The 16,334-nt window shown below is 40.6% G+C and overlaps 1 protein-coding gene and 1 long non-coding RNA gene across 2 annotated transcripts in view; both read right to left on the minus strand.

The window, feature by feature from the left end:
• Positions 1 to 52: 52 nt before the first annotated feature.
• Positions 53 to 1,236, minus strand: LOC139194466 (uncharacterized). Its single transcript, XR_011579326.1, has 3 exons — positions 690 to 1,236; positions 495 to 558; positions 53 to 398 (listed from the first exon to the last, which is right to left on the minus strand). It is a non-coding gene; the product is annotated as an uncharacterized lncRNA (long non-coding RNA).
• A 2,567-nt stretch (positions 1,237 to 3,803) lies between these two features.
• LOC103427262 (protein DGS1, mitochondrial) overlaps positions 3,804 to 16,334 on the minus strand; it is a 28,943-nt gene continuing 16,412 nt past the window's right edge. Inside the window, exons 8-14 of the mRNA XM_029099977.2 lie at positions 8,670 to 8,759; positions 7,890 to 7,962; positions 7,782 to 7,810; positions 7,558 to 7,681; positions 6,204 to 6,314; positions 4,308 to 4,408; positions 3,804 to 4,169 (exon numbers count right to left, since the gene is read on the minus strand). Of these exons, the coding sequence (XP_028955810.1) occupies positions 4,049 to 4,169; positions 4,308 to 4,408; positions 6,204 to 6,314; positions 7,558 to 7,681; positions 7,782 to 7,810; positions 7,890 to 7,962; positions 8,670 to 8,759 (649 nt within the window). The 3' untranslated portion in view covers positions 3,804 to 4,048. The remainder of the gene's footprint in view (positions 4,170 to 4,307; positions 4,409 to 6,203; positions 6,315 to 7,557; positions 7,682 to 7,781; positions 7,811 to 7,889; positions 7,963 to 8,669; positions 8,760 to 16,334) is intronic.

Consider the following 16,334-nt stretch of genomic DNA (forward strand, 5'->3'; position numbering starts at 1 on the left):
TAATCTTTACACGCAACATCAGCTTTCCATATACCACAGACCACTTTTTCAAAGTGCTCTGACAGAGTTAAAACATGTGAAGCTAGCAGCTCCCACTACCGTGTTATGACCAAGCAGGGTAAAGGAATAGCATTACTACTTGTTGTTAGGGAGACTCCTATATATGTTGACCTCCATCCCCAACAGACAGGCAGACCTGCAAAAATGCTCAACCCTTCCTCATATCTGAGAGGGCACTCCCAAAGAAGCCTTTCGAAATATTCAGCTTTCTTTCCCCCCGATAATACCTCTGCAAACAAGCTATACTAGAGCAAGAATATCTCATATCATCAGGGTTAAAAGCAAGAGTATCCCATATCATGTTTTTTCCCTGTCTTTTCCTTTGGCCTTGTTCTTACCTGCAAGACAAGGAGAAAGAGAGCAATCAGTCAGCACTTGGAATCAAGCTTCTAGTCAGGAACTGACTGCTTGGAACCCCTTACTTGATTACTTACCTGGCATTGCTCTCGAGTACTCATCTTCAACATCTTATGCTTCCAGGGAAGATACCGCATCTGCCTGATGAACAGATAGGGCAAGTGAGAAGGATACAAGGAAGCATGTGGAGACAAGCGTAACAGCACACGTGTCGATACATCCACTACTCTGTCAAAAGCAAAAGTATCCTATATCAGCAGGGTCGAACGTACTATAGATTTGATGGACTTGTTTTGACCCTCAAATTCTTCAGTCGGCCTTATACTCTGGAGGAAACCAGAAAACCCTCCAGCCCAGTTCAAGAATAAGCATGTGGAAAGTTACTTCTTCAAAAGCAAAAGTATCCCATATCATCTCTTCTCATTTTTCTTCTCTTTATCCTTCATGCTGCCTGCAAGATAGGGAGAATGTGAACAATCAGCCGGAACTCGAAATCAAAGTTCTGATCTGGGACTGATTGCTTGGAGCTCTGATTGCTTACCTTGTCTGTCACCTCTTTCAGCAGATCCCCTAGCTCGGCGACTTGGAGGACTCCTACTACATGGTTTGTATCGCGCTTGACCAAGCCTGAAACTACAAGTAAGCTTCAAGTGAAATTGATACATTACCTTGTGCATCTCCACCAGTTAAAGATACCACCCCTGGATGGAGGAAGAGTACTTCCAGAGAAGATGCCACATCTACCTACGAGACAGATAAGGCAAGTCAAGACGATACCACACTCCGGTACTTAGAAGTTTCGTGATTACGAGATCATTCTCCCACGAAATTTCCTAATGTCATTTGTACTAAATCATTCACTTGTACTCACTAAAAGAGAGCTTGAACCTATGTACTTGTGTAAACCCTTCACAATTAATGAGAACTCCTCTATTTCGTGGACGTAGCCAATATGGGTGAACCACGTACATCTGGTGTTTGCTTTCCTATCTCTATCCATTTATATACTTATCCACACTAATAACCGGAGCAATCTAGCGAAGATCACAAAAAGCGACCGTTTTCGCTACCTAGGATCTATCTTGCAAGAGAACGGAGAATTAGATGGAGATCTCAACCATAGAATACAAGCTGGATAGATGAAGTGTAAGAGTGCATCCGGCGTGTTGTGTGACCGTCATAGGTCACTGAAGCTCAAGGGAAAATTTTATAAGCTCAAGGGAAAATTTTATAGGACGGCAATAAGGCCAGCGATGTTGTATGGCACAGAATGTTGGGCGGTGAAGCATCAACACGTACACAAAATGGGTGTAGCGGAGATAAGGATGCTTCGTGAGATGTGTGGGCACACGAGAAAGGATAAGATTGTGAATGAGGATATCTGAGGTAAAGTAGGAGTAGCCGAAGTTGAAGGAAAGATGAGAGAAAATCGGTAACAGTGGTTTGGACATGTGCAAAGAAGGCCTACTGACGCTCCGGTTCGAAGATGTGACTACGGAACAGAGGTTCGGGGCCGAAGGGGTAGAGGAAGACCTAGGAAAACTTTGGAAGAGACCCTAAGAAAAGACTTAGAGTACTTGGATCTAACGGAGGACATGACACAAAACCGAGCGCAATGGCGTTCTAGGATTCATATAGCCGACCCCACTTAGTGGGAAAAGGCTTTGTTGTTGTTGTTGTTGTTGTCTATGCAGTAATTGCCTTAGTGATGTGGACTTGCTTTAAGGATTTATCAATAGGAATTTTTATTTTTTTTTTATTTATTTATTTTTTTTTACATAAGAGGTATCCAACTACACATTTATAGCAAATTAACCCCCTCTCAATGTAGCTCCGATACCAAATGAGGTGGTAGCATACTTTTAACTAGGGATGGGCATAAAAACTGTGGAACTGCGAAACCGAATCTAACCGCAACAAAATAAACCTTTAAAAACCATGTTGACAAAAAAAGTCAATGTAGGTTCAAGAACCAAAACGAACCATTCATACCAGTTCCGATTCTCATGTTGGTAGAACCGCTTAAAACCGAACCGAATCGTGAATATAAATAATTAACTAAATCTAACAGTTGTATACAGGTGTCGCTAAATGAGTAGTGAAAATCAAATTGGTTTCGCCTAGTGCAATTGCATAGGAGCATTTCTCAATTAGGTCTTTCACTTGCACGGTTCACCTATTGAGATAAGGCACATATTTAAAAAAAGGAGGTCATTTTCTCTCCTGAATCTCCGTATTTGACATTCAGGTTTTAATATATTTTTCTTGGACAGAATGATCTTAATGTGTTAAGTTACATCCAACTTTTTTCTTTTCCTTTTTCCTGGGCCTTTTTTTAATCTCTTGATAAGTCCCCTTTGGACTCAAATTATTGTATTCATACTAACGTTATTACTACATAGTGGATATATTTGTATTTGTGGATGTATATTCGTATTATGAATGTACATGTACATTTGAATTGTGTTTTTGTTTTTGTTTGCTTGGTGTGAAGGATGTTTACATTTTAGAAGTCGTATTTGAATACAAGCATGCAAAAAATAAGAAAAAGAAAACAAGTAAACTTTAAATACCATTTTGATTTGGTATTCAAATGATTTAGTATTCAGAACCATAAACTGGCATGAACCAAACTAGAACATGCATGAACCGAACTAAACGATTTTAGTAATAAACTTAAGCAGAACTGCACCAAACCGAACTATTGGTATTTCCTTGTTCCGATTATGGTTTGAGAATGAAACAGCACAGTGCCCACCCCTACTTTTTAACTCCTGAATCGAACAGGATACAAAGCAGAATCAGGCCTGAGGGAAGTGTTTAATTAGGAATACGTCCAAAGTTGATTTTGGTTTTTGGCCGAGTTATTATGCTTGATTTGTTAAATTACATCTAGGTTCAAAAAGGAAGGCCACATAGTTTTCTGTTTTTTTCTTTTTTTTTTCTTTTTTTTTTTGGAAACAAGGCCACATAGTTTTCAGGCCTTGATAAAAGGTGGCAAAATGATGCTTTTCTTATGCCACTTTTTGCTATGGTTTCAATCGTTGTTGTTAGTAGCTTCATGCAAACTGAGAATCATCTAATGTTTATGGGTCACTGTCGTGTTTGAAGGTTGATCACATTTTGTATTTTTTTTTTGGGGGGGGTTGATGTATGGTTTTTGTTATCCGAAGCACGTTTAAATTTTATGAGTTGTGTTTTCACTGTTTTTAGGGTAATTCTCAATTTACTACCATGAGGTATCAAATTCTCAATTTACCAAATTTTTTTCATCTCAGTCTCATACCTAAAGTGAGGAATGTGAGACTTCATGCTTATGTAGGCCTTCTGTCAAAAGATCCGTTAACGGATGATGCATAGCCACGTGTCACAGACCCCATAAAAAATTAAAAATTGTAACATTGCTTTTTAGTGATGAAATAAGTGTGAATGTCTTATTTTCTTAGGAAAAGGAAAAATAATACATACGTAAACCAAACATTTACACAGTTTTCTCTACTAACAAAATTTCTAAGCTGTGAAAGATAGGCGGGCGGAGGAAAATGACGGGAAAGAATGGGGAAAGAGATTAGGAGAGAAGAGAATACTCCTCCGAGGTCAATACGAGGGAAGGGAGGGGAAGAAAAGAGTCCTATTGGCGTTTCAACGAAGGAAGCAGACAGTCGTACACTCGTACCATGCGTGAGGTCAATATGAGTTTATCTCCAATTTGGAGGCTGGGCTTCCCCAAATCAACAATATCCTCACTCAACCTGTTCATCATATAACAACTCATAAATTATTTACTCCAACACAATACCCCTCTTTCTTTCTTTCTCTCTGTTTTTTTTTTTTTTTTTTTTTTTTTTTTTTTTAAATGTGAACAAAGTTTACATTGTAAAGAAACTAACCATTTCCATTCACCGGTTGCTTTTGCGTGCCTCTTGACAGCACGGTATAGTCGATCCAGACTATACAACAACAATCCATACACGCACTGCGCTTCTTTCTCCTGTAAATTACAGATAAAGTATCAAGACCAACTTCTTTGCTTAAGTTTGTGAATGTGCCTCTTCCGGAAACCAAACAAAAGCACACAATAATATAATGTGGAGGACAATTACGAAACAAGAATGACTACTACAACCCCAACAATATGCATTAGAAACAACACATTCACAAATTTTATTATTGTGAATGTGTTGTTTCTAATGCATACATAATCATCCAAAGTATTCACAAAGAAAAACAAAGAGTGATTACAAAAGAAAATTAGAGGAAAACAAAAAAGACCATGATTTAGAAACAACACACAGATAAAGTTAAAAATCAGAATCAGATCTCATCACATAACAAAATCAATGAGAGGTTGCAACTATTAGCACTTTCTTATCAAAATTTTACAGATTCAAATCCTTGTTTTCATTGCAGTTTTTCATTACAAATCATCAAATAGATCATTACCCAACTCTAACAGAACAAAGCACCGAAGATTTTTCTATATATTTTTCAGTGTTTTAAAAAAGGGGCCTTGAGGCGTGCCTAGACAACCTTCGAGCGGGGCGGCGAGGAAAACACCTTGCCCAGCGGGAGTAGGCTTAAACTCATCTAGGCGTGGTCGAGTCGCGCCTCGGCACCTGAGGCGTCAGCTGGGGCCTTTTTTTATTTTTATTTTTTAAGGTAAGGGTTAACCTATACTGAATAACTTTTTGAATTGATTGTTGATTATTCTTCTATAATGTTTGATTTCGACTATATATGTTTAACTTCGGCTCTATATGTTTGATTTCAACTCTATTGTTGATTATAATTATATATAATTATAATATAATATATATTAATAATCAAATGCCTTGGCTTTGCCTTTTAAAACATTGATTTTTTTTTCCAGATGGAAAAACAAAAAGACAAATAGAATAATCAAAGAGCATATAAATGCTGATAAAGTACAGACATCAGCTCTCGAAGTAAAATAAGGACGGTAAAGTCACAGCCGCTTTCTTCTTTTAAGCAAAAATATTTTGCCAAGTGGCCTTGATTGTTGAAACAAAAAGATAACTCAATGTGCCTACATGTTTTATATTTATGTGGAGTTAAAAAACTGAAACTTAAAAGGAATATAGAAGCAGTGGTTGCTAACTTCTATAGTTGTTATCCTAAGTTTAGCTATATTTTATTGGAATTTGTTATTACCTTATTCGATTTGCTAAAAGTTTATTGCTCTATGAGTTAATGAATTGCTTCTCCTGTGCAATCTTTGCAAGCAATATACTTATCACATCTAATTATTTGTAATCTAATCTAAGGGCTCTAAGAGGTCGCACTTGGTGTGATGGCAAGTGCCTTCGCCCATGAGCGGTAGGTCTCGGGTTCGAGACTTGGGAGCAGCCTCTCCATAAATGGGGGTAAGGCTAGCCGACATTCACCTCTCCCAGACCCTGCGTAAAGCGGGAGCCTTGTGCACTGGGTACGACCTTTTTTTTAATCTAAGGGCTCTAATTTACTTATCACATCTAATTATTTATATTCTTCAGAATGCAATATTATGCATAAGTGCACATAAAAGAATTAAAGAGAGCAAATAGTGTACCCTCCCAATCCTTCTCAATGCATATAATCCTGAATTAAATGAGTGAGATAACAGTTCTAAAACACTTTTCTTGCAGATGAATACCATTTGAGACCTGTATGCTATGAAATAATTGCCCAATACTAATATTTGTATAGTTCTATATTTGAAGCTCTTCTAAATAAATTCTCTCTATTGACAATCAATACAATAGACAGTTTTAGAACTGCATTCTTACCATCCCTTGACCGTAAAAAGTACGATACTGCATAATCTGTTTCTCAACCTCCACAACCAGTAACCTCCGCTGGATCCGAGCAATTCTTCCCCTTCCTTCTGCTCTAGTATCCTGATTTGCATAAGTAGAAATGAGATTGAGCAACTAATACAAACAGGAAGAGAAGAACAAATTTGCACAAATGGTAACATTAAAACATTACGGAGCTTTACAGAATTATAATATTTTCAGATGACTTTAGCTTTGATGTCTTTCCATAAGTCCATCTGGCATACATTATGAAGAATGTACCAAAAACTTTTTGTAGCCCACAAAATAAATAAATAGTTAAATATTTCTCAATTACAATTTTTTTTTTTTTTTTTTTTTTTTTTTTTTTTTTTTTTTGAGAAGAAACAATTTTATTAAAAGAATAAAGAACAGCACAGAAGTGGATAAGAGTCCACTAACTGACAACAAGGAAAAAACCATTAGGATTTGGCTACAGCAGCCATTTCTAGACCTCGTTCACTTAACTGCAGCTAACACATCCCATAGTATTTGAGATAGAGAAACATTCTTAAACTCTTTAGTTACCGAAGCCCAAAAAGCTGCCCAATATTTTACTCTCCCCCAAAGTTCTTCTGCCCCCACTCCAGTATAGTCTTCAAAAATCCTCTTGTTACGTTCCAGCCATATATTCCAGAAAATTGCCGATACCAAGCAACCCCACAAAACTTTGGATTTTTTCCTTTTTCCAAGTGCCTTAAAATTTGTGCTTAGTAGCTCGAAACACCCTTTAGGAATGACCCAACTTGCTTTAACCTCCTGAAACAATTTCCACCACAGTTGGATCGAGTAGGAGCAATGAAGAAATATGTGATTTACACTCTCCTCCTTGGCTTTGCACAGGCTACACCAATGTGGTGATAAGCACATAAGAGGGTTTCTCCTTTGAATTCTGTCACATGTGTTTAGATTCCCATTGGCCACAAGCCATACAAGTATTTTAACCTTCGGAGGAACCTTTGATTTCCAAATCTGTGGGTAGGGTGGAAAATAGTGCACAATTTGACATACGAATTTTGGATGTCAAAGAGAGGAAAAAGAGGTTTATGGAGAAAACTGAATTCTACGTGTTTTAGAAAGTTTTGCAGTAGGCTAGTAATGCTGTTGTCTTTAACTGTGAACAATTGTTTTGAACTCTGCGCAATAAGTTGGAGTTGATGATGTAATCCATTACACATGGGATATGCATAGAAATGAAACTACATCTTCATGTGAGAATACTCACATGCAGGCACTAACATCCTTAGGATAATTTAACTTGAGAATATTTAGAAGAAAAAAAAAATGCTTAAGAAACCTCTCCTACCTGCTTGAACCATGCACGCACTACCATTAGCAGAATGAGGGAGAGGAAGAATGCCGGTAAAGCCGCCAGAATAGCAAAATTGATCTCATTTGCCCTCAGAATTTGGTTGAGTTCAAGCATCGCCCTGTTCATAATAAGATCATCTTTAGGAACTGAAACATGAAATAAGATGGTGCATCTGAAAAACTTGCGTATTAACCAAGACACCAGGATCAGAAACGCACGTTTCAATATCCAGCTTTAGCTTCTGAACCTGTGTGGCACCAGGCATTATAACATGAGAAATAATATAAACAGTGGTAACAGTACTGATAATAGGTAATGGATACTACCTGGATCAGCATAGCACGAGCCAGCTCTCCATTAAGAAGGTTCTGAATAGGATGAGTAAGTTCCTCTTCGTACCTGTATATTCATAAGATTAAAAAAAAAAATCTATTTTCAAGTAGACATGGGATTTTTTTTTTATGAAACGTACACATACGATTTCAGAACTATACACTAAACAACCAGTGAACCATATGCATCTTAACAAAACCATGAACAAGTTTCTAATCTACTGTTTTACATACCGGCAGAGTACTTGTTTAGGCTTATCTGGAATTTCAAGAAGATCGAAATAAAACAACCAAATCATAAATTAGATTACAACGTATATTAAAAATAGGATTTTTTTTTATTGAAATACAACATCCATTCCATTCATATGAACTTCAACAACAACAAAAAAAGGGTAAATTAGCATCCATCATTTCAATCATAAGAAATCAAAGAGGGAAACAAAATGAGAGGTTCAGAGGATAGGACCAAGCTCCAAATATGTACACTAAATGAGAAACTCAAATCTGAATAAATTCGTTGATTTAGTAGACTCAAGGATATAGGTCACATTCAAGAATTTAATAACAGACATGACAATTTTATTACACAATTCCATAGATCATGTTTTACTGCATTCACAAGTCTCAAAGTTGTTTCAATAAAAACTTCTCATGTCAAGACTCTGGACAAGAGTTAAGCAAAGCTACATATTTATACAAGCACATTTTAAGTTTTATAAAAAGAGGCTAGCACCAAGACACAACAGAAGCAAGCATACTATAAATACCAACCTGGCCATGACTATTTCAAGCATTTCCTGATCTGATGCATTCTCTGGGAACTTTTGGCCTTTTGTCTGCTCAATGAAAGCCAGTAACATTCTACAAACGAGCAGATACAAATGTTAGGTTAAAATAAAAGGCATCAACCACAACAACAACAACAACAAAGCCTTTTCCCACTAAGTGGGGTCGGCTATATGAATCCTAGAACGCCATTGCGCTCGGTTTTGTGTCATGTCCTCCGTTAGATCCAAGTACTCTAAGTCTTTTCTTAGAGTCTCTTCCAAAGTTGTCCTAGGTCTTCCTCTACCCCTTCGGCCCTGAACCTCTGTCCCGTAGTCACATCTTCTAACCGGAGCGTCAGTCGGCCTTCTTTGCACATGTTCAAAATCACCGGAGCCGATTTTCTCTCATCTTTCCTACAATTTCGGCTACTCCTACTTTACCTCGGATATCCTCATTCCCAATCTTATCCTTTCTCGTGTGCCCACACATCCCACGAAGCATCCTCATCTCCGCTACACCCATTTTGTGTACGTGTTGATGCTTCACCACCCAACATTCTGTGCCATACAACATCGCTAGCCTTATTGCCGTCCTATAAAATTTTCCCTTGAGCTTCAGTGGCCTACGACGGTCACACAACACGCCGGATGCACTCTTTCCATCCAGCTCGTATTCTATGGTTGAGATCTCCATCTAATTCTCCGTTCTCTTGCAAGATAGATCCTAGGTAGCGAAAACGATCGCTTTTTGTGATCTTCGCTAGATTGCTCCAGTCATTAGTGTGGATAAGTATATAAATGGATAGAGATAGGAAAGCAAACACAAGATGTACGTGGTTCACCCAGATTGGCTACGTCCACGGAATAGAAGAGTTCTCATTAATTGTGAAGGGTTTACACAAGTACATAGGTTCAAGCTCTCATTTAGTGAGTACAAGTGAATGATTTAGTACAAATGACATTAGGAAATATTGTGGGAGAATGATCTCGTAATCACGAAACTTCTAAGTATCGGAGTGTGGTGTCGTCTTGACTTGCCTTATCTGTCTCATAGGTAGATGTGGCATCTTCTCTGGAAGTACTCTTCCTCCATCCAGGGGTGGTATCTTTAACTGGTGGAGATGCACAAGGTAATGTATCAATTTCACTTGAAGCTTACTTGTAGTTTCAGGCTTGGTCAAGCGCGATACAAACCATGTAGTAGGAGTCCCCCAAGTCGCCGAGCTAGGGGGTCTGCTGAAAGAGGTGACAGACAAGGTAAGCAATCAGAGCTCCGACTGATTGTTCACCTTCTCCCCATCTTGCAGCAGCATGAAGGATAAAGAGAAGAAAAATGAGAAGAGATGATATGAGATACTTTTGCTTTTGAAGAAGTAACTTTCCACAGGCTTATTCTTGAACTGAGCTGGAGGGTTTTCTGGTTTCCTCCAGAGTATAAGGCCGACTGAAGAATTTGAGGGTCAAAACAAGTCCATCAAATCTAGAGTACGTTCCACCCTGCTGATATGGGATACTTTTGCTTTTGACAGAGTAATGAATGTATCGGCACGTGTGCTGTTACGCTTGTCTCCACATGCTTCCTTGTATCCTTCGCACTTGCCCTATCTGTTCCTCAAGCAGATGCGGAATCTTCCCTGGAAACATAAGATGTTGAAGATGAGTACTCGAGAGCAATGCCAGGTAAGTAATCAGGTAAGGGGTTCCAGGCAGTCAGTTCCTGGCTGGAAGCTTGATTCCAAGTGCTGACTAATTGCTCTCTTTCTCCTTGTCTTGCAGGTAAAAACAAGGCCAAAAGAAAAGACAGGGAAAAAGCATGATATGGGATACTCTTGCTTTTAACCCTGATGATATGAGATATTCTTGCTCTAGTATAGCTTGTTTGCAGAGGTATTATCGGGGGGAAAGAAAGCTGAATATTTCGAAAGGCTTCGTTGGGAGTGCCCTCTCAGATATGATGAAGGGTTGAGCATTTTTGCAGGTCTGCCTGTCCGTTGGGGATGGAGGTCGACATATATAGGAGTCTCCCTAACAACAAGTAGTAATGCTATTCCTTTACCCTGCTTGGTCATAGCACGGTAGTGGGAGCTGCCAGTTTCACATGTTTTAACTCTGTCAGAGCACTTTGAAAAAGTGGTCTGTGGTATCTGGCTCTCGAGATTCGGAGAACGATGCCTCTTCGATTTTTGAGAAAGCAATCATGCTGGGGGTATGACTCTCGAGATTCGGAGAGCAGTGTCTCTTCGATTTTTGAGGAAGTAATCATGTTGGGAGTCTGGCTCTCGAGATTCGGAGGGTGGTGCCTCTTCGATTTTGGAGCAAGCAATCTTGTTGGGAGTGTTGTCTCGAATGTGAGTAAAGGTTGGGCATGTTTGCTAGTCTACCTTGCCACGAAGCACAAAGGTTGACACACAGGGACTTTCCAATTATCCAGCAATGGTACTGTTCCTTTACCCTCTCTTCGATTTTGAGAAAGTAGTCATGTTGGGAGTCTGGCTCTCGAGATTCGGAGGACGGTGCCTCTTCGATTTTGGAGCAAGCAATCTTATTGGGAGTGTTTTCTCGAATGTGAGTAAAGGTTGGGCATGTTTGCTAGTCTACCTTGCCACGAAGCACAGAGGTTGACACACCGGGACTTTCCAATTATCCAGCAGTGGTACTGTTCCTTTACAGTTGTGGGTAATAATATGGTAGCTAGACCTTCAAAATTTATGTGTCTAAACTTTTGTTAGTGCTGTTTCTTTGCTATTCTTTTACCTTTCTTGGTCAGAGCGATGTAGTGGGAGCTGCAAGCTTCACGTGCTCAACTTTGGCAGAGAACTTTGGCAAAGTTATTTGTGGTACCCATGAGCTATTGTTGCGTGTGGGAAGTGGGTGATTGAACAGTAAGATTCATGTGCTTTCTACTTCAACAGAAGTCTTCGACAGAATGCCCATAATTTCTGCAAAGCTGAGTGTGCGTGTGACAGGTGTTGACAAGGCTAGAAAAGTAGGTGCCTCTTCGATTTCTGAGATCGGCCCTCGTGGTCTCTGAGCAGCCCAGCTTTTGAGAAAGCGAGCGCCTCTTCGATTGATTCGGAGAACGATGCCTCATCGATTTTTGAGAAAGCAATCATGCTGGGGGTCTGGCTCTCGAGATTCGGGGAGCAGTGTCTCTTCGATTTTTGAGAAAGTAATCATGTTGGGAGTCTGGCTCTCGAGATTCGGAGGGCGGTGCCTCTTCGATTTTGGAGCAAGCAATCTTGTTGGGAGTGTTTTCTCGAATGTGAGTAAAGGTTGGGCATGTTTGCTAGTCTACCTTGCCACGAAGCACAGAGGTTGACACACAGGGACTTTCCAATTATCCAGCAATGGTACTGTTCCTTTACCCTCTCTTCGATTTTTAAGAAAGTAGTCATGTTGGGAGTCTGGCTCTCGAGATTCGGAGGACGGTGCCTCTTCGATTTTGGAGCAAGCAATCTTATTGGGAGTGTTTTCTCGAATGTGAGTAAAGGTTGGGCATGTTTGCTAGTCTACCTTGCCACGAAGCACAGAGGTTGACACACAGGGACTTTCCAATTATCCAGCAGTGGTACTGTTCCTTTACCCTTGTGGGTAATAATATGGTAGCTAGACCTTCAAAATTTATGGGTCTAAACTTTGTTAGTGCTGTTTCTTTGCTATTCTTTTACCCTTCTTGGTCAGAGCGATGTAGTGGGAGCTGCAAGCTTCACGTGCTCAACTTTGGCAGAGAACTTTGGCAAAGTTATCTGTGGTACCCATGAGCTATTGTTGCGTGTAGGAAGTGGGTGATTGAACAGTAAGATTCATGTGTTTTCTACTTCCCCAGAAGTCTTTGACAGAATGCCCATAATTTCCGCAAAACTGAGTGTGCGTGTGACAGGTGCTGACAAGGCTGGAAAAGGTTGGAAAAGTAGGTGCCTCTTCGATTTCTGATATCGGCCCTCGTGGTCTCTAGGGAGCCCAGCTTTTGAGAAAGCGAGCGCCTCTTCGATTTTTGAGATTGGCCTTCGTGGTCTTTGAGCAGCCCAACTTTTGAGAAAGCAAACGCCTCTTCGATTTCTGAGATCAACCCTCGTGATCTCTAAGCAGCCCAGCTTTTGAGAAAGCAAACGCCTCTTCGATTTCTGAGCAGGCGCCTCTTCGATTTCTGAAGCTTCGTCGAGTGCAGATTTTTATAGGGGCTGGCATTAAGTTCCAAAGCACACTTAAATCTCCACCAGTAGAAGCTTCATTCTTGCACTTCTAAGATCTTGATTTGTCCGACCTCTTCTCTCTTCAACACCTTTGAAAATGTCTGGCCCCTCCGACCGTCATTTTGACTTGAACCTTGTTGAAGAGGCAGCCCCGCCTTCTCCAGACAACATATGGCGCCCATCCTTCGTCTCCCCTACTGGTCCTCTTACCGTTGGGGATTCCGTGATGAAGAATGATATGACCGCTGCGGTGGTGGCCAGGAACCTTCTCACTCCCAAAGATAACAGACTACTTTCCAAACGGTCTGATGAGTTAGCTGTTAAGGATTCGCTGGCTCTCAGTGTTCAGTGTGCAGGTTCTGTGTCTAATATGGCCCAACGCCTATTTGCTCGAACCCGCCAAGTTGAATCATTGGCGGCTGAAGTGATGAGTCTCAAACAGGAGATTAGAGGGCTCAAGCATGAGAATAAACAGTTGCACCGGCTCGCACATGACTATGCTACAAACATGAAGAGGAAGCTTGACCAGATGAAGGAAACTGATGGTCAGGTTTTACTTGATCATCAGAGATTTGTGGGTTTGTTCCAAAGGCATTTATTGCCTTCGTCTTCTGGGGCTGTACCGCGTAATGAAGCTCCAAATGATCAACCTCTGATGCCTCCTCCTTCTAGGGTTCTGTCCAGTACTGAGGCTCCAAATGATACCCCTCCGGTGCCTTCTCTTTCTGGGGCTCTACCGACTGCTGAGACTTCTCCTAAGCAACCTTTGTGAAGGCTCCCTCTTGTGTGCTTATTTTGACTCATGTATATGTACATATTTGTAGCTTATCGGGGATATCAATAAATAAGCTTTCCTTCATTTCAACGTATTGTGTTAAATACACCAAAGCCTTCTTCGCTAAGTTCTTTGAATTTTCTTTTGTTAAAGCTTGTATGTTGAAGCTTTCTGAGTGGAGCATGTAGGTTGGGGTAGTGTTCTCTTAATTTCCCGAATGAGGAAAACTTCTCGGTTGGAGACTTGGAAAATCCAAGTCACTGAGTGGGATCGGCTATATGAATCTTAGAACGCCATTGTGCTCGATCCTGTGTCATGTCCTTCGTTAGATCCAAGTACTCTAAGTCTTTTCTTAGAGTCTCTTCCAAAGTTTTCCTAGGTCTTCCTCTACCCCTTCGGCCCTGAACCTCTGTCCCATAGTCGCATCTTCTAATCGGAACGTCAGTAGGCCTTCTTTGCACATGTCCAAACCACCGTAACCGATTTTCTCTCATCTTTCCTTCAATTTCGGCTACTCCTACTTTACCCCGGATATCCTCATTCCTAATCTTATCCTTTCTCGTGTGCCCACACATCCAACGAAGCATCCTCATCTCCGCTACACCCATTTTGTGTACGTGTTGATGTTTCACCGCCCAACATTCTGTGCCATACAGCATCGCCGGCCTTATTGCCGTCCTATAAAATTTTCCCTTGAGCTTCAGTGGCATACGGCGGTCACACAACACGCCGGATGCACTCTTCCACTTCATCCATCCAGCTTGTATTCTATGGTTGAGATCTCCATCTAATTCTCCGTTCTTTTGCAAGATAGATCCTAGGTAACGAAAACGGTCGCTCTTTGGTATTTCTTGATCTCCGATCCTCACCCCTAACTCGTTTTGGCCTCCATTTGCACTGAACTTGCACTCCATATATTCTGTCTTTGATCGGCTTAGGCGAAGACCTTTAGATTCCAACACTTCTCTCCAAAGGTTAAGCTTTGCATTTACCCCTTCCTGAGTTTCATCTATCAACACTATATCGTCTGCGAAAAGCATACACCAAGGAATATCATCTTGAATATGTCGTGTTAACTCATCCATTACCAACGCAAAAAGGTAAGGACTTAAGGATGAGCCTTGATGTAATCCTACAGTTATGGGAAAGCTTTCGGTTTGTCCTTCATGAGTTCTTACGGCAGTCTTTGCTCCTTCATACATATCCTTTATAGCTTGGATATATGCTACTCGTACTCCTTTCTTCTCTAAAATCCTCCAAAGAATGTCTCTTGGGACCCTATCATACGCTTTTTCCAAATCTATAAAGACCATGTGTAAATCCTTTTTCCCATCTCTATATCTTTCCATCAATCTTCGTAAGAGATAGATTGCCTCCATGGTTGAGCGCCCTGGCATGAACCCGAATTGGTTGTCCGAAACCCGTGTCTCTTGCCTCAATCTATGCTCAATGACTCTCTCCCAGAGCTTCATTGTATGACTCATTAGCTTAATACCCCTATAGTTCATGCAATTTTGTACGTCGCCCTTATTCTTGTAGATAGGCACCAAAGTGCTCATTCGCCACTCATTTGGCATCTTCTTCGTTTTCAAAATCCTATTGAAAAGGTCAGTGAGCCATGTTATACCTGTCTCTCCCAAAAGTTTCCACACTTCGATTGGTATATCGTCTGGGCCTATTGCTTTTTTATGCTTCATCTTCTTCAAAGCTACAACCACTTCTTCCTTCCGGATTCGACGATAAAAGGAGTAGTTTCTACACTCTTCTGAGTTACTCAACTCCCCTAAAGAAGCACTCATTTCATGTCCTTCATTGAAAAGATTATGAAAATAACCTCTCCATCTGTCTTTAACCGCGTTCTCTGTAGCAAGAACCTTTCCATCCTCATCCTTGATGCACCTCACTTGGTTTAGGTCCCTTGTCTTCTTTTCCCTTGCTCTAGATAGTTTATAGATATCCAACTCTCCTTCTTTGGTATCTAGTCGTTTATACATATCGTCGTAAGCCGCTAACTTAGCTTCTCTGACAGCTTTCTTCGCCTCTTGCTTCGCTTTTCTATACCTTTCACCCTTTTCATCAGTCCTCTCCTTGTATAAGGCTTTACAACATTCCTTCTTAGCCTTCACCTTTGTTTGTACCTCCTCATTCCACCACCAAGATTCCTTTTGGTGTGGGGCAAAGCCCTTGGACTCTCCTAATACCTCTTTTGCTACTTTTCGGATACAACTAGCCATGGAATCCCACATTTGGCTAGCTTCCCCCTCTCTATCCCACACACATTGGGTGATTACCTTCTCTTTGAAAATTGCTTGTTTTTCTTCTTTTAGATTCCACCATCTAGTCCTTGGGCACTTCCAAGTCTTGTTCTTTTGTCTTACTCTTTTGATATGTACATCCATCACCAACAAGCGATGTTGATTAGCCACGCTCTCTCCTGGTATAACTTTGCAATCCTTACAAGTTATACGATCCCCTTTCCTCATTAGAAGAAAATCTATTTGTGTTTTTGACGACCCACTCTTGTAGGTGATCACATGTTCTTCTCTCTTCTTAAAGAAGGTGTTGGCTAAGAAGAGATCATATGCCATTGCAAAATCCAAGATAGCTTCCCCATCCTCATTTCTCTCCCCAAAACCATGGCCACCATGAAAACCTCCATAGTTGCCTGTCTCCCTGCCCACGTGTCCATTTAAATCTCCTC

Source organism: Malus domestica, chromosome 03, assembly GCF_042453785.1.
Source record: "Malus domestica chromosome 03, GDT2T_hap1".
Classification (NCBI taxonomy): Eukaryota; Viridiplantae; Streptophyta; class Magnoliopsida; order Rosales; family Rosaceae; genus Malus; species Malus domestica.